The 18,689-nt window shown below is 41.0% G+C and overlaps 2 protein-coding genes across 5 annotated transcripts in view; one reads left to right on the top strand and one right to left on the bottom strand.

The window, feature by feature from the left end:
- Positions 1-513: 513 nt before the first annotated feature.
- The window catches only part of pdzd7b (PDZ domain containing 7b), a 33,112-nt gene continuing 14,936 nt past the window's right edge, over positions 514-18,689 (bottom strand). For 2 of the 3 annotated variants that reach the window (XM_039651218.2, XM_039651228.2), the window contains exon 17: positions 6,107-6,796. The gene's annotated coding sequence lies outside the window, so the exon portion shown is untranslated. Of the gene's footprint in view, positions 1,386-6,106; positions 6,797-18,689 lie in introns of those variants that run through there. The other variant, XM_039651221.2, reaches the window with a different exon arrangement.
- Positions 2,072-18,435, top strand: lzts2b (leucine zipper, putative tumor suppressor 2b). Of its 2 annotated transcripts, none has more exons than XM_039651239.2 (5): positions 2,072-2,185; positions 11,745-12,143; positions 13,371-13,895; positions 14,463-14,732; positions 15,796-18,435. In XM_039651239.2, the coding sequence occupies exons 2-5, from the start codon at positions 11,772-11,774 to the stop codon at positions 16,387-16,389; spliced, it is 1,761 nt and encodes a 586-aa protein (XP_039507173.2). In that variant the 5' UTR covers positions 2,072-2,185; positions 11,745-11,771; the 3' UTR covers positions 16,390-18,435. The 2 variants fall into 2 exon arrangements, with proteins under 2 accessions (XP_039507173.2, XP_088978568.1); XM_089122442.1 differs by lacking the exon at positions 2,072-2,185 and adding an exon at positions 9,954-10,092.

The following is an 18,689-nucleotide window of genomic DNA, read 5'->3' as shown; positions in this document are numbered from 1 at the left end:
CAATATCACAAAACACTGACTGGCTACACCAAATGTAAAAAAAAAAAATAAATAAATAAATTAAAAACAAAAAACGCCCAGATGATTTTAATGATGACCGCCAGATGGCACAATAGCCCTCTGTGTAACTGAACACCTCAATTTCAAAAGTATACTATATACTAGTTTAAGTTCACCCAAAATGAAACATTTACTCGTTTACTCACCCGATCTCTCCGAACGCAAAACACAGTATAAGAAGAAGTGATGGAGAATCTCCCGCCGTTTGTTCTGAAATGTTTCAGTTGGAAGTTTGTCACATTTTTAAATGTTACTTGTGTCAGAGAACATTCCCGTAACAGTTGCAGATTCACCTTCTGTAGATTAATCTCTTTAAATATCACTTTCTCAATAAACACGAGATGTTTTCTGTAATTGTATAATGGAAATCAAGAACATTTCTCCAATGTAACACAGATCAGGATTCAGGAATATGGATGATTAATGGAAGTGAAAAGCCTCGGAATCAGTGCATAATCTTCAATGATGTTAGAACTTTATTCAGGAAATTGCTAATTAACTTTACTAAAGCAAGATGTCATTTTTAAGAATGTAGAAAAAATACAGTGAGAAACAACACAAATAAGCAGGCAACACAAACACAGAAACAAGGAAGATGCACCATTGTTTGAAACTTTGCTAGGGAAGTCATGAAAGTGTGTGTGAGGCTGTGAGCTGACTTTTGTACACACACACACACACACACACACACACACACACACACACACCTGTGTTTCTCTCTAATGAGGAAGTGTTACAGGAGAGACTTCTTTTAAAACATTACAAAACTTACCGATCCAAAACCTTTGACTGGTAGTGTATGCATCCATAATATAACAACATACCTCTATTCCCAACACACACACACACACACACACACACACACTGAAGTCCGTTGGAACTGTGGAAGACTAATTGCGGTGGGAATAACAATGAACAATGCCTCTGGTTGCCCCCGTCATTCCTGAACTCTGCTCTGTCTGATCCGTGTGTGTGTGTGTGTCCGCATGTTCAGCCGAGATCGAAGCTCAACACACACACACACACAACTCCACTGATAAAGAGGTGAGTGGGTCCTCATGCTTACATTCATACACTGACGACCAGTAAAAAAAAAAAAAAACTGAACTCAATTTATAGAAGTGTGTGTGATAGAGGTTTACAGAAGTGTGTGTGTGTGTGTGTGTGTGATCTACATAGCTCAGGAACGCCTGGAATCTCCGTCATCAGATGGCGATCAGTTCTTGTTAGACCAGTCCTGCATGTCTGAGACGCTCATAAATATCCAGACACTGGTTTCCTGCGCCTGAGACCCTGAGACCCGACGTCCAGATCGGCTGAAGAGGCTTCGGGAAATGATGAAGAGTTCAATTATCAACTTTTCTCGTTGCTTTTAATATGATTTAACAGTATTATCAATGGCTTCCGCGCGTCCCTCTGTCAGAGCGGCTGCTAATTGGCTTACATGTAAATCCCAGGTTTTCTATGAACAAGGGAAACCTGGAAAAATGATTCACATTCGAGGGAAGAGGCCTATGTCTATAGTCTGAATCCTTATTTCATCATTTCAACTATTACATTCATTAAAAATGAACAAACAAATGAAAAAAAAATGTTAGTGATGCGGTCCTTGTTGTGTTTGAGGTATTTACAATGTAAGATATATGGAAGTGTGTGTGATTGTGCGAGAGAGAGTGTGTGTGTATGCGTATGAGAAAGTGAGTGTGACTGTGATTGTGTAAATGTCTGTGATAAAGGACAAAAAGCGTAAATTCCTCTTTGTACACACTACTATAGCGAAGGTTAGCTTATGAATATTAATTAGGTCGCGCTGACGTTTTGATAAACGTCATGGACAGTCTAAACATGAAACGTTATGAATATTAATTGTACCAACCCCCTTCTACAGAGTTAATTCGCTATCTCAGTAGCACCCGCCCACCAGCGCCAGGCTCTTAGCCAATCAGTGAAGCCGAGCGCCACAGGGTGTCATTAATATTCACGAGGCAACTGTAACGCTCGGACAGTAGAAGGGGGAGTGGCGATCGGGGACGCGCATCGGGAACTTCAGCCACAGCTGAACAAGCGCAGAAAGTGAACGATATTAAACCGGGACAGTAAGAAACCCCGCGTGAGATACAGTATGGTGAGTACAGGCGATTCTTCTGTTCAATAATCAGATGACCTACTTTATGATCATGTTTATACAGATGAGATGAGTTATGAACTGCGCGAGCGTCTCGTATTGACATTGAAGCAGGTTTTTCCTCCTCAGGTTGTTTTGAAAGCGTGAATGTTTCTTCGGTTTACGACACAGAAAAGTTATTTGGGTGAGGAAATATCTTTTAAAATGCCCTTCATCTGTATTATCAGTCACTCACTATTATTATTCGTATCATAACTGATAAGTTCAGTGATTATAATAGAGGTCTTAACATGTGAGCTCTGTCTGTTTACAATAAACAGCACAAACTTCCTTCTTCGTTAGTTTAGCGTTTAACTCGGCACTGTTGACTCCAGCTGTCAGATGAAGTTTCGATTAACCTCTGATGTTCTTTTGGTCAATCGATCAAATACTATAGATAGAACAGGAGATTTTAAACCTTGACACACACACACACACACACACAGAGGGAACGCAATTGATCGTATGGTTGTGGTTTGTTATTGGTGGATCTTATGTGAGTGACAGGTTTGCCCCGCCCTCTTGCCAGTAAACACGTCATCAGAGAAGAGAATTATTTTGATTGTTTTTTATTATTAATTATTATGAGGCTCATTAATTTAAAATGATGTGCATCTTCTAAATAATTTATAATAAATACTGCAGTATTTCATTATTATTATTATTATTTTCTTTTTTTACGAATGGTCAGTGTGGTTTAATCAATGGACGTCAAATGGCCCAGGTCTGGCTGGGATAAGTTGCAACTACACTATCTGTAATCATAAAGAGTTTCTTTGTTCATTCAAATGCATTCAGAAAGTATCGGTTGTAATGCATGAAATCCAGGAACATTTTCTCCATAGGGGACATGACTTAGAGGAATAGTTTAGTCCCGAAAATGAAAAATATGCCTTTATTGACTCACCCTCTAACCATCCTTGTGTTTATGACTTATTTCAGCAAAACACAATCAGAGTTATATTAAAAATCTTATAGTTATATTAAAGTTATATCCTGGCTCTTGCCAGCGTTATAATGTCAGTGAATGGAGCGTGAGATTTTGAATCCATCATCACAACAGTAATCCATACGCCTGCAGGGGTTATAAGGCCTTCTGAAGCCAAGACAAATATCCATCTAAATAACTTTATAAACTATAATCACTGGCTTCCGGTAACGGCCATACAGGAGTCTAGTTCATTGAAAGAGTGACCTCTGACCCGACGCATGACGAGTGACCTTTGATCTGATGCATGATCTCTAACGAGAAGCATTACGAGTGACCTCTGACCTGACTCACGACGAGTGACCTCTGACCTGATGCATGACCTCTGACCTGACGCATGACGAGTGACCTTTGATCCGATGCATGATCTCTAACGAGAAGCATTACGAGTGACTTCTGACCTGACTCACGACGAGTGACCTCTGACCTGACTCACGACGAGTGACCTCTGACCTGACTAATGACCTCTAATCTGATGCATGACGAGTGACCTCTGACCCGACGCATGACGAGTGACCTCTGACCTGACTAATTACGAGTGACCTCTAATCCGATGCATGACGAGTGACCTTTGATCCGATGCATGATCTCTAATGAGAAGCATTACGAGTGACCTCTGACCTGACTCACGGCGAGTGACCTCTGACCTGACTAATGACGAGTGACCTCTAATCCGATGCATGACGAGTGACCTCTGACCTTACGCATGACGAGTGACCTTTGATACGATGCATGATCTCTAACGAGAAGCATTACGAGTGACCTCTGACCTAACTCACGGCGAGTGACCTCTGACCTGACTAATGACGAGTGACCTCTAATCCGACGCATGACGAGTGACCTCTGACCTGACGCATGACGAGTGACCTATAATCCGACGCATGACGAGTGACCTCTGACCCGACGCATGATGAGTGACCTCTGACCCGACGTATGACTAGTGACCTCTGAGCCGGTGCATGACGAGTGACCTCTGACCCAATGCATGATGAGTGACCTATGACCCGATGGATGATGAGTGACCTAAGACCTGATATATGACGATTGACCTCTGAGCCGGTGCATGACGAGTGACCTATGACCCAATGCATGATGAGTGACCTAAGACCTGATATATGGCGATTGACCTCTGAGCCGGCGCATGATGAGTGACCTCTGCCCGACGCATGACGAGTGACCTCTGACCCAACATATGACGAGTGACCTCTGAGCCAGCGCATGACAAGTGACCTATGACCCGACGCATGGTGAGTGACCTCTGACCCAACACATGACGAGTGACCTCTGACCCGACGCATAACGAGCGACCTCTGACGTGACCAATCTTGCATTATTTCTACTTATTTTTAAATTAAGTAATTATAATTCTCCTCATTGTGAATATTGTGCAGCGCACACCGCCTACTCTTAATAAGTGAATATAGTAAATTAACGTTCTTTGGTCACTTTGTATTTATATATATATTGACGTTTGCATTCCAAATTCCACGATAAACAATGTTGTCACGTGCATGTCGTTCAGTCACAATACGTTTGAGTCAAACATACGTGAGGCACAGACATTAGTGGACGCCGTCTCCGTGTTGATTACTGGTGTTTACTGTATTCATCCGAGATATCCGCTCTGCCATAATCGCTCTCTCTCCTAATCCGGGCGATCTGGGTGTGACCTTCTGCTTCTCATTAAGACCCTGTTAAACAAGGAGAGTCTGCATCGTAACGGGACACATTCACACACACTTCTTGCCTTTCAGAGCTGAACGGACTCAGTTATACGGAACAGCTCTGCACACACACGTCACACACAACCGGCCCCGAGATCTGATTCATAATAACAAACCAGCGCACCTGTCAGAAAAACTGCAAGCGAACAGCATGTCCTTATTGCTCAGGAAATTCTTTCCTCTCAGTCACTCTAAGCCCCGCCTCTCTGAGAGCTGCTCTGCTCTGATTGGTCAGAAAGCGAACGCTCATTATCATATCTGACTCTCAGCTCTTGATCACAGTGATACGAACAGTGACGATGGCGTGGGTTTCACCGTATCGATCTCAGAAAACATGAACAACACGAGCCGAACTCTTCCAGTCTCAGATACACTAGTGTTTGAGGGCGGAGCTAAGAGACGCTGTTCAGCCAATCAGGACCAGAGGCTTTATTCTCATTATTGAGCTTCATGTTCCAGTGTTTCAGGTTTGTAGGCGTTTACGGTTGCGGACAGTGAAACTCTATAAGTTATTCTGTGTGGCTGAAGCTCATGATGGTCTAACACACATCTGGTGTTCCTCCAGTCTGTAAACACACACACACGCACACACCCTCTCTCTCTCTGAAACACACACATGTGCATACAAACACACTCTCACACTCACACACACAGTTTGATGACCTCATTTCCTGTGCAGCCACTTGTTGATGTTCTCGTTATTGGTCTTCTGAGAGCGTCTCAAGGTTTCTCAGGAAATAATAATCTGTGTGTGTGTGTGTGTGACAAAAAGAAAAATGAGAGAAAATGACCCTTACAAGCTCCATTCCACCCCCACATCTCAATCAATCTAATCACAGCGAACAAACCAAACACGCTAATGGTCCTAAAATAGGCTTCGCTTCACTCAGGAGAGGCTTCGTGAGATTCTCCTCTTTCATCGAGTTTGTTCTGTAATACATTAATATAATTAGATCGCATTTGATCTGAACACAAATCAGGCGTGGCTTCCCATAACCCATAGTTCTCTGTAAACGCTATTAATACACTCGCTATTCATAGAGCCGTCGTTAGCGCAGAGGAAGTTAGCGCTCGCAGATTGGAGATTATTTACTGTTTAAAAACATAAGCAGAAGTCCAGCCGATTATATGAAGTCCTGGAGTTAAAAATCATGAAACATCACGATAAAATGAAACAAGCGTATGCATTATATTTAAAATCAAGTCATCACGGATAATTATATTATTATTTTGGTGCACAGACTTATGCATTGTTATGCTACTTTGTAGGATCTTTTAGAGCTTTGCAGACAATTTGAACTGTTGTTGTATGGACAGCAAAGAGATGCATGACTTATTAGTTTAAACAAAACATAATAGGGAGTAAATTAGACTTTATGAGGTGAATTAAAGTCTTCCTTTCTCCTCTATTATGTCGTATATCGAGGGAAACGCTTCAGGAACAAGAACACATGTGGGCGGGGCTTGATTGTGTCTGTGGGGAATTGAATAGATGGTTGTGAGTGACAGGTTAAAGCCCCGCCCACATCATCCGAGAAGCTGCAAAAGGCACTGATTCAGATTCAACATTATGAACACAATAATGATCTATGCACCTATAAATCATTTCGAATAAACAATCATTTTTGATCTCATGGGGACTAACATCATCAGTGCAGGCCTCTCGTGGGTTAAACCCCAGTGTTTTTGGCTGTGTAAAGTAGGTCTGTTGTTGCCAGTGTTCCCAGTGAGAGCTTGGCACGGCCGGCACCGGGTCTGTCCGGATCTCGTGTCCCGGCACAGAAACACAAGCTCAAACTGGGCCGAGGCCTCAAATACTCCTTCAGATTCACCGGTTCAGGATCTGGTCAATATTCAAGCCTACAAAACAAATATTACATTCAAATTCTCCTTAACATTACGGTCATTGCATTTAATTACACATTGATTTTAGCTAATTCAATTCACATTTATTTTTATAGCGCTCTTCACAATACGTATTGTTTACGGAAAATGCATTAGAGTGATCTGTGAGTGATATGTATTTCAGAAATCACAGTTAGCTAAAAATGTATTAATTTAAGGCAGAAACAATGACATGCTTGTTAGCAAATTATAAAAAAATTGTTCTTATATACACAAAAAGTTCATGCAATCAAACCAATGCCTTCTTTTCACTAGTGATGCAACAACATTTCGGCAATGAATACATTTACGTCTGAAATTAAATGTGGATTGCAGCCGAATCGTGAGCGGATCATCTCCTGCTCTTTACTACTAGTTACCGCACCAAACAAACGAACTTTAAAAGATAGAGAACAACTTCCTGAAGACAATCAGTGTTTCAACCACGGAAATATGTCAATAAAACAGCTTTTAATGTGCGTAATGTCTCATTTCACCTCAGCAAAGCATTTAATGACCATCAAAAAATGAACCGAGGACATGCACAATATTCATTATGTTTTTTTTGCTGTCTTGATCAGTGTGTGGATAAATGTTGACTAAAGGTGTGTGTGTTTCAGGTCTGATCATGAATATATTTTCTTGTCTCGTGTGGTTCTGTTCTCTGGTCGCTTCGCTGCGCCGGCAGAACCAGTTTAACTGTGTCCAGTGACCCACTTACAGGACCTGAGAGAGACACACAGCACGCTGTAGCCTACTTACACAAGGCTATATATATACACCAGCACATCACACTCATTCAAAACTTTCCTCTGGAAGTGTGATGATGAATTTAATGCGTTTGTATTTACGGCTTCATTTGTCACTGTCGTTCTCGGTTTACAGTTAGTGTTGCTCACACTGGTTTGAACGCAAATGACTTATCTAATAAACTAATTGCTCTTAATTGGCTGGTTTTGGGATCACCTGATGTGTGTTTACATCACATAAAGATGCAAAATGAGCTCTTCTATGAACTGTTCACATTACATCCTGGAGTAAATGCACATCTGGAGGCGCTCAGAAACACACGTTTGTAGTTTTAATGCTAATGAAGCCTTGTTGCACTTGTGTGTGTTTAGTTGCATCGTTAGTCAGCTACAGTACAGATAGTTTCAAAGCAGGTTCACAGAAATAAAATAGGAAAATAACAATTAAATGTTGCAAAATGAAACAATTAAACGGCTTAACGGAGACAATAGTGTCATTATTCAGCTCAATTCATTCTCATCTGAGGGTACGTTAACACCGCAACGATACGCTTAAAACTGAGACGTTTCCAAAACGATCCCCATGCACACGGATCCGCAAAAACGAATAAAAACGCTGTTATTCTGCTGTCAGGCCATTAGATTAAACACTGTAGACTGAAGACGTAATGATGTTCATGCACCCGAAACACGTTTTTGTGTGTGTAAATGAACAGCCAAAACGCTTAAAAGGTGTTCAGATGAACGCAGTGTGGTGTAGACAGCGCCTGAAGGAGTCCGTGCAGTCAAATCTACAATATTACTGAATATTAAGTGTCTTTTAAAACAGGCTAGAGAGACGTTTTCACACTTAAACATCTTTAAAAGAATTTTTATTTACAATTTCTACCATATGAAATGTTTTATATTTTGACAAATATAGCTTCATTATAAAAATGCCTACTATGGTATTTTAGGATTTGATTCATTTCCAGGACGAGAAACCATGAGAATAGGGATGCACCGATATGAAAATTTTGGCCGATACCGATAATTCTTTATATTTGAAAGCCGATAACCGATATATCGGCTGATAAACTTAAATCCAAATTTTTTATCTAATTTTGAAAGCCTGATTACAAAAACAAAAGTCTCACAATTAAATCCATGTCTCAAGCGCACAATTATAATGATGTTCTCAGCCGATATGACAGATTTGCGTTGCACATGTTGTCCCGAACCAGATTTTCATTTTTTGAAGAGATTTCAATCATATTTCAAGAAATTCAAAAACATAAACAGTTCTCAACAAGTGTCTCAGCTGAAGGGAATAATACATTATTTATCGGCTTTAATATATCCGCCACATTTTCTTACCAGGCCGATAACGATAACATTCAAAATGAACATATATCGGCCGATACCGATATGTTGGCCGATATATCGTGCATCACTACATGAGAATAATCCTGCTTCTTCAAAGAGACAAAAAATGACTTTCTTCTTGAACACATCTTGACTTTCTTTAATGCTTGGTTTTGTCTCATTCTGTACGGACTAGCGTTGTCAGTATTACTTAATCATGGAATAATTCCCACAATCAGAGTTGTGTGTCACATGTAACCTGAGTTATGTAATCTGATTACTTTTTTCAAGTAACTAGTACAGTAATGCATTACTTTTAAATTTACAGTAAAATACTAAGATACTTTTTCAAATAAGTAACACAATTTATTGACTGACAGCCCTCCTATGCTCATGTTGAGAAAAATAAATGCAGAGACGTTGTGTGTGTGTGAACATGAACATGACATATTGTCGTTCTAGACTAAATGCGAGCGTGCATTTACTAATCTCTCTTGCACAAAAAAGATCCAGTATTCTTCAAAATGAATAAAATCATTGAAATGTAAAATCAGCACAATACGTAAACCTCAAATAATTAAATATGTTAAATAAAACAAATATTTCTTTGCATTTAATCTCACTTTATTGACCAATGCACTTGCTGCTGATCTTCGATAATTCAGTTAAACCATAAGCAAAAATGACTTTAGATATTTCGTTTTATTGGCGAAGTGTTAAAATTTCTACACGTCAATTTGCATTTCCTTCAGCGTTATTATTTCAATTTTGTTTTGAAAGGGTTTTACATTTGCCCAAAAATAAAACTTTTTTGATTAAAAAAAAACGCAAAAGTAACTAAGCAACACAATTAGTTACTTTTTTAGGGAGTAATGCAATATTGTAATGCATTACTTTTCAAAGTAACTTTTCCCAACATGACACACACACACACACACACACACACGAGTACATGATGTAACCAAGAAAAGAGTCAAGACACTGAAGGACAGAGAAGGAGAGAGAGAGCTTCATTACACACGTGCAGCGGAGAAATGAGTTTCCCTCGGACACACACACACACACACACACACACACACACACACTGACTGAAGCTAGAGAGAAAGTGAAGCGGACTGATGGACACACACATCAGTATCAGTGTCACAGAACCGAGCGACATGCAGGATTTAACATCAGGTATGTGATTTAAGAAGAAACGTGTGTGTGTGTGTGTGTGTGAACTGTGTCTGTTTGATGCAACCTTCGTCCAATCATTCTCTCGCTAAAGAGACTCAATGTTTAAGTAAAGTAAAGTATCGCCTTCTCTCGAGATGTTTCTCCTAATATTCCTCAGGAGAAATAACGTTCTGGTGACGCAGCGTTATAGAAATGTTAAAATACGTCCAACTTTCGTCTCGAGACCTTGTTTTTTTTTCCCTCGACTGACTTTTTTTAACCGTAAAAACACAGTTCTGAGTGAACCGGAGTGTTTAGAGCTATTAAACTAATGTGGAGAAGCTCAGAGCAATGATGAAACAGGTTCATCTCTAGGTATACATCACAAAACAGGTCAACAACATTCACAGCTTGCTGTACTTCTGTATTGTGATGAACTTCAGTGTGGAAAAGGCAAATGCAAGCGCATGTGACTTCAAGCAATAACCTCTTTGTTCTCCATTTAGTCTCATTGTTGTCTTGGAGAAAATGTCAGATTTGTCAGAGGAAAGTAGGAGTGCTTTACACTCAAGTCACTGTGTTTTCTGCAGTTTCAGAGTGAATACGACTCCATAATGTTGTAATCCGCGCCGTGTGTTTTAGGACGAGATGTGTATCTGTGATAAAGCGTGTGATGCACGACGACTGACCCAGTTCATGGTTTGCAGTCAGTGCTTCAGATTTACATTTATTCAAAGTCACTTACAAATCAGGAACACATGCAATTATTCACAGTGCACCAGACTCGATTATAGCGAGTGTTTGTTTATGGTTGTGGTTAGTTGAGCTGTTTAAATCTGATTCCACCACTGAGGAACAGAGACGGCGAAGGGACTGGAAAATTACCGCGCTTACCATAAGTGGAAGAATTAATTCGTTTTTTAATGCTTGTGGAAGCATGTTGTTGAGACACTTTTTAAATGTAGGAGATCGCTGTAATTTAGTCATGTTTCTATTTTTATGACGAATGATTCACAATAATTTACATTATAATAAAAAAATCAAATAATTGTATCCCTTATAACTCATCTTTGCGCACCAAAATTATATATTGAAACATTTTCCTTGAAAAAAAAATCTTGAATGTAACTCGACACCCTTGCCTCATTTAGTATGTGCGGTTCTATGAATATGCAAATGAGCCCCGCCTCCACTCACTCAACGATCACACGTTGATCTGATTGGTTACAAGGTGGTTTGTGACGTCAGAAACACCAGCGATTTCAAAGCGTGTTTTTGAGACTGTCTTTGATTCACTGCAGTTTTAAGGAGGAAATACCAACTTATAAAATTTAACGGGTTGAATATGAAATTTCTGCTCCATGAAAGGAATTATAATCGGTTTGAACGGCCCGACACGGTCAGACTCGACTCATGACCCCAGTTTGGGATGGCCAGACTAGCTCCTTTAAAACACGTTTAACCAGTTTGAAAAGTCATTCATTGAGCCGTTCTGAAGCACAGAAATTAAACAGCGTTTCTCCTAAGCAAACGGGAACGTTGATGTTATGAACGGTAGGAGTGGTTTAATCAGCTTTAGTGATTAGAAACTGTTAAGGCAGATCAAACTAGATTAATCCCATGTGAAAATGATGTCTGTTGATATCTGAACATGTTGTTTGGTGTGTCTGCAGGTTTTCTGAGCTCCCGGGTCGTCAGCCATGGCGCTGATCCAGTCTCTTCCCGTGTCCACTGACCACACAGGACCAGGCCTGATGGGAGCGATGGGAGCCGTCAGCACCATGAAGCCCAATCACGTCACTTATCCCGACCGGGACAATATAGAGGTCAGTACCAACTTCCGCAAGGGAACGCCGGGATCGGGACGCCTGTTATCCGACGCGTCACAGGCCGGCAGTCGGACCCCGTCCAGCAAGAGGAGAGGAATCGCCTGCAGGGCGAAGGGCTTCGGGAATCGCTCGTACTCCCATGAGGACTTGATACGGGACTGGAATGAGAACCGTTTGGATGTGGGAATGGCTGGTGCGGACGGGCCTCCGAAACTGGTTCCTGTGTCGGGACAGTTGGAACGGGTGGGTAGTTCAGTCAAAGAATTTTTGTAAATATTTCTTATTGCGTGTTTCTAGTCTTATTTTGAAGGATTCGTATCGTTTTTGTTTTTTTTTTGCAAACACATTTTTTTGTAATTTTTCATTAAATATCAGAATTTTCACATGGAAAAAAAGAAAAAGAAAGGGAGAGGTTTAGGGGTTAATAAAAACGTCACGTTCCCCTCTATACTCTCCTATCGGTACCATGATAAAGCCCAAAAATAAAAAGCGTTTATTTAAAAAATTAAACTGCATCATGTCAACCAATATTAGAATTTGATTACATTTAATTTATCAATATTTTATTCAATTGAATTTTTCATATTTATTAAGTTAGCGCTTGATGACTACAGAGTAGTTGGCTAAATAATTAAATAAATAAATATTTATTTTTTAAAAATTAAATCTGCATCATATCAGCCAACTAAATTTTATTACGATTCATTTATTAATATTTAATTTAATTTAAAAATTAAGTTAATAGTTGAAAATTAAAGGTTAAGTTAGTGTATTTTTTTTAAAAAGCGTTTTCTTTTATTGCATCATATCACCCAATATTAGAAATTTGATTACATTTAATTTATCCATATTTAATACAATTGATTTTTTTTAATAATCATTAAGTGAGCACTTGATGACTGCAAAGTTAAATTTGGAGTTTTTAAAAAAAAAAAATTATTTAAAGGTGCAGTGTGTGATTTCTAGCGGCATCTAGTGGTGAGGTTGTGAATTGCACCCAACAGAAGTGCAATGCAGAAAGGCCGACAGGAAGTGATGTCATCGTCATCTGAGACAGCAGAGAGTAGCCTTAAGCAATGAGGCTTTTTTAAAGCAAATTAGGTTCGTTTAATTACTCAGCAAATATTATTGTGACTTGTCCATCTTTGAGTCAGTGTTTTATTCGCTGACTTTAGCTAGCATCTTTGCATGAACAACAACATAGTGACGAAACGAGTTTGTCCGTTCAGGGCCTCCGTAGAAAAATGTGTGTGTGTGTAGAGAGAAACGCCTCATTCTAAGCTAATAAACACATAACGGTTCATTATGTTAGGTCTTTATACACCACTCAACACCACCACTTATGTAGATAATATTGCATTTCTGTCACTAAATAAAAAGTGTTTTTCACGTTTAAATCTGTAACTGAAACTGAAAGTCTACATGCTAATGCTCCCGTTACTCGTCATTTCTGACTCTGTTTTCTCCCAGAATGCTCAGCAGGCCATAATCAGACCCACTGCCTTCAAACCCGTCATTCCCAGGAGCCGTAACGCCGCGCAGTTCCTGTCTCCGCGACCCGGCGCCGGTCTCTCGGGAAGCCAAGGAAACCTCAGCAGGTTTTCTCCGGAAGACGAGGACATCGGCAGGACGACGGAGCGGCGCAGCTCGTACAGCGGCGCTCGCAACGGTTTGTTCAGCCAGTCTTTCACCATGACGGAAGCGGCTCGCGACTCGTTAGCGAACCTCCCGGCGTATAACCAGAGCGAGGCGAGCAAACCCCACGCACACTCGAACTCCGACAGCGGGCGCTCGTCGTCCAGCAAGAGCTCGGGGTCTCTGGGAGGCCGAGGACAGATGATGCCGTCGGATATGGGATCGGGAAGGCCTTCGCCTCCACCCGTCGAGGTCTACGAGACCATCATGAGGGATCTGGAGGAGAAGCTGAGGGAGAGAGATGAGGAGCTACAGCGACTCCGGGAAAACCTGGATGAGAACGAATCCGCCATCTGTCAGGTGTGTGTGAACGCTGAATCCTAATGATTTTTGTCATAAAAGAAAAATTGATAATTTTGACCCATTTTATGTATTGTTGGCTAGTGCCACAGATACACACGTGCGACCCGTGCTCCAGGGTCACGTATCACGATGACTCACGAGTGTTTGCACTAAATCTGCACAGACTTGACTTACACACAAACTTCCCCAGCAAAGGGAGTAAACATAATGAGAAACCGCTCGTGATTGACAGCGTTTCCCACCAGTTGATAATTTCAAACCCTGATCCGATCTCAAACTGAAGACTACACTCTTAGAAGAAAAGGTTCTATATAGAACCTTAGAAGGTTCTATCAGCGCTACGTATTTGGAACCCCTAAAAGGTTCTATACACTTAAAAAAAGGGTTCCTCTGGGTTCTATATAGAACCCTGGGGTTCCATACTTGGCCAATAGAACCTTTTACCAAAAAAAATGGTTCTATATAGAACCATTTTGGAGTTCCATATATGAAGCGGGGGATGGAACCATTTTTGGTTCTAAATAGAACCATTTCTTCTAACAAATTATATGTGTGTGTGTTTAGGTGTACGAGGAGAGGCAGAAGCGCACTGAGCTGGAGATAGAGGAGTTCAGACAGACGTGCGCCGCTAAGATGCAGAAAGCGTCCCATAAAGCTCAGCGTGAGCATCAGCTCCTGCAGCTCCAGGTGTTTACACTCCAGCAGGAGAAGAAGAAGCAGAACGAGGAGATGGCGCAGATCCTGCAGGAGCGCCAGAGACTCGAGGAGCAGTGCGACTCCTACGAGCGGGAGCACACACACCTCGGACCCAGACTCGAGGAGAGCAAGTGGGAGGTGAGGAGGAGTCGGTCACAGCGCTGTAGGAAGTATCGGACAGGGACTGTGATTGTGAGACTATTCTTAAGAAAAAAGCAAGATTTGCGTTACTCAGCTGGTTCAGTGAACCAAAGACACACGTTTGAAATCGCTGGTGTTTCTGACGTCACAAACGACCTTGTAACCAATCAGATCAACGTGTGATCGTCAACCAGTGGATCTCTGAGTGAGTGTGTGGAGGCGGGGCTCATTTGTATATTCATAGAACCAAGGGTGTCGAGTTACATTCAAGATATTTTAAGGCATGAAGACATTTTTTTTAAAGGAATATGCAATTTTGGTGATCAAAGATGAGTTTAGGGGGGTGTTAAACTTTAAAAGGCTCATTTTTAACTTCATTAAAGTCCCCATGAAATCAAAATTGACCATTCCCATTTTAAAACCACAAATTCTGGTCTTGCACGAGCTGTCTTGCGTAATCAGGTTAAAAGGTCAAGCGTGACGTAGGCGTAAGAACAGACCCAGTGTTTACAATGCAAAAGTGCAAAGACTGAGTCAAACGGCATTTACCAAAAAATAAATTAAAAATAAACAACGATGTCGGATGTTGTTGTTTTACCTTGAGGCGTTTTAGTGGGGGAGAGTAAATTATCAGGAAATTTGTCATTCTGAATGGAACTAATGCTTTAAAGCCTCTTGAAACGATAGTTAAAGGTGCAGTGTGTGAGAATGACAGCTAGTGGTGGAGATCGGCACTGCGGTCCAGTTCAACATATCACAGACTCGACGCTCACGCGGGTCGCCAGTTTGACGCGCGCGACAGGAACGAGCGCAATGGACAATGAATCACGTGTAGCATCGTCAAAACACACACATTCCAGCCTGGAAACACACATTTCACAGTAAAATAACCGGCCGTAGAAGTGTTTCTCAGAGAAACGAGTGTGTGAACTCGGCGTGTTTCCTCAATATATGCAAATATATGATATTTTTATTCTTTAGTAGAGAGAAAAAATGTACATGGAACAGGTTTAAGATGTTTGCATCCACGTTTTAAGTGATTTGTGGCTTTATCGCTCAGGTGTGCCAGAAGTCCGGTGAGATCTCGTTGCTGAAGCAGCAGCTGAAAGACCTTCAGGCGGACCTGGCTCTGCGAGTCGGTGAACTGGTGTCGGTGCGCGGCCAACTGAGAGACGTGTGTGTGGAGCTGAAGACGTGCCAGAGTCAGCTTCAGGAGGCACACACCACCTCACACACACGAACCCTGGAGCTTGAGGTGTGCGAGAACGAGCTGCAGCGCCGCAAGAGCGAGAACGAGCTGCTCAGAGAGAAGATGAGCCGTCTGGAGGAGTCGACGTCGCACGAAAAAGAAGATCTGAAAGCCTCCAAGCATCAGATCGAGCGACTCAAGGCCGAGCTCGCGTACGAACGCAAGCATGCGGCCGATCGGGACGTAGCGTTCGAGAGCGAGAGGAAGAGCTGGGAAGAGGAGAAAGATAAAGTGATTCGATACCAGAAGGAGTTGCAGCAGAACTACGTGCAGATGTACAAGAGAAACCGTGATCTGGAGCGATCGCTACGTGAACTGAAACTCGAGCTCGAGTCGAGAGAACAGGACGACGAGAGCAGCGGAAACGAAGTCACGTTCGACGACATCGCTGCGACCGAGATCTGAAATCATCTTTGTTTTGAGGAAGGCGTAGCGGGAAGCTATCACGGTAAAGCTAGGTAATCGTTACACTGGGATTATAAATCGAGAAATGATTCTGGATCGGTTTGGAGATTTTACGAATGCATCGCGATTCTCTCTCGAATCGATTCTGAGCTTATTTTTTAACAGCGGATGGTCTTCCAAAGCTAGTTAAAAACTAGCCTAGAGCGCCATCTGCTGTTAAAAACTAGCCTAAAGCGCCATCTGCTGTTAAACACTAGCCTAGAGCGCCATCTGCTGTTAAACACTAGCCTAGAGCGCCATCTGCTGTTAAACACTAGCCTAGAGCGCCATCTGCTGTTAAACACTAGCCTAGAGCGCCATCTGCTGTTAAACACTAGCCTAGAGCGCCATCTGCTGTTAAACACTAGCCTAGAGCGCCATCTGCTGTTAAACACTAAGCTCAGAATCAATTCGAGAGAGAATGGCAATGTATTCGGAAAATATTGGAACCGATCCACGAATCGCGATGAATCGATCCACTGTCCCGGCCTAGTGATCGTCTACCGCCGCACTCATTTCAGAAATGTGCTCTGCATAAAATGCAAAAAACTGTTCGTAAGTTTGTTACATTATTTATGTGGCCTAAAAATACATTTAATGGACTCTGTGTCAATTATTTTCAGGCACATGTGGAACACAGTCTGTTTGTAAACTCACAGAAGTGCACTTTTGTGTCATTAGCCGTTTCCAACCAAAGTTGTGCGTAAGTATCGTAGCAGGGCTGTGAAACGATCAATCGCATCCAAAATAAATACTGGCTTACATAATATATGTGTGTGTGTGCTGTGTATAAAAGCACACATGCATGAATATATTTAAGAAATATTTGTTTGTACACTGTATATATATTTCTATAATATATAAACATTAATATTTGACATAAATATCACATTTCTTAAATATACGTATACTTGATGTGTGTGTATTTATATTATATACAGCACACACACATATATTATGTAAACCAGACTTTTATTTTGATGCGATGAATCATTTCACAACCGTAAAGTATTGCATAATAACATTTGCCCCATTTCCATCAAGATAAACAAATCTTCACCTTTTGGTGAAGGTGGTGCAAAGAATCAGTAATAAAATGTTAATTTGGAAAGCCTCCATAATAAATATACCTGCGTCTCAGAGATGACACACAATAACAAACTACTGATGTTTGGGAATGCAATAGTTTCATTATGTCATTATGGCTCTCGTTTGAGATGCTGCGATGCGATTGGTCCGCTGGTTAGTCCAGTTATCCAATCACATCCTCTGTTAAAGAAAAGGTCACGTGACTTTGCTGTGGCGCATCCAGGAGTTTATCCGGTAAATGCATTTCCATTGTCATTTAAACGCGTAATTTCTTATCTTGACGTTAACATCCAGTGTTCATGCGAGACACCAAAATGCACAACTCGTGGCTTTCCCTTCATTAACATAAGAAAATAGACGTCTGCTCAGTGTCTCGATTCCTAAAGCACAATCATGCCAGAATTACCGTTATTGAGCATCTGATTAGTAAAAGCTGCTCAAATCATAATCATAAAGTTTGGAAGCTCGAGCTGCCCTCACTTGACTTTTGTGACATGTTCAAACCAAAATATCTTTCATTCTTCAAGTTGAATGTATTTATGAAGTATTTGGTAATTCTGACATGAGCTGAACGTGGCGATATTCAATACTAAAGTGAGGAATATGATCTCTGTGTCCATTAAAGCAACTGACTGTTATATTCGTACCAAAATAAAAGCATTACTGCACACTTTAGACTCGGTCACATAATGTTGAATAACCTGATTGTGAACACATGTAGAAGCGTAGCCACTGTGAATAGACCAAAGCATTGCTGGCGTGCGTTTAACCGCTCTGTTACTTGTGGGTGATTGTGGTGGTATTGCCATTTTTTTTAATTAAGAGTATTTGTATGAAGCCAATGCATTGTATATTTTTTGTGCTGTATATTTAATGTTCCTATGAGCTGTTTGTAATTAAACACCTGCAATTAATCAACGTTACTCGTGTTTTATTCGATTTTTATGTTCATCAAAACACTGGTCACCAGAGCAATTAAACCAGGATCTATTAATTTAGTGGTGCAACGGATCACAAAATTCACTGATCAGAATATCGCTAATGATTTTTTTTTTATAACTCATCCATTTTAATTATATTGAGCCTTAAAGTTCTGGATAATTAAGGGCGTGGCCACTTGAGTGACAGGTGGATTGCTGCTGATGTCACTAATAGCCGTTTGTCTGCTCACG

This window comes from Pimephales promelas, chromosome 17 (assembly GCF_988280905.1).
Source record: "Pimephales promelas chromosome 17, fPimPro1.hap1.1, whole genome shotgun sequence".
NCBI lineage: Eukaryota > Metazoa > Chordata > Actinopteri > Cypriniformes > Leuciscidae > Pimephales > Pimephales promelas.
This window is presented reverse-complemented; position numbering and strand designations above follow the sequence as displayed.

Excerpts from the sequence above, each read along its gene's own strand:
- lzts2b (XM_039651239.2), top strand. The coding sequence starts at position 11,772 with ATGGCGCTGATCCAGTCTCTTCCCGTGTCCACTGACCACACAGGACCA. Across the intron at positions 12,144-13,370 it reads TGTCGGGACAGTTGGAACGG|AATGCTCAGCAGGCCATAAT; the intron begins GTGGGTAGTTCA and ends GTTTTCTCCCAG. Across the intron at positions 13,896-14,462 it reads ACGAATCCGCCATCTGTCAG|GTGTACGAGGAGAGGCAGAA; the intron begins GTGTGTGTGAAC and ends GTGTGTGTTTAG.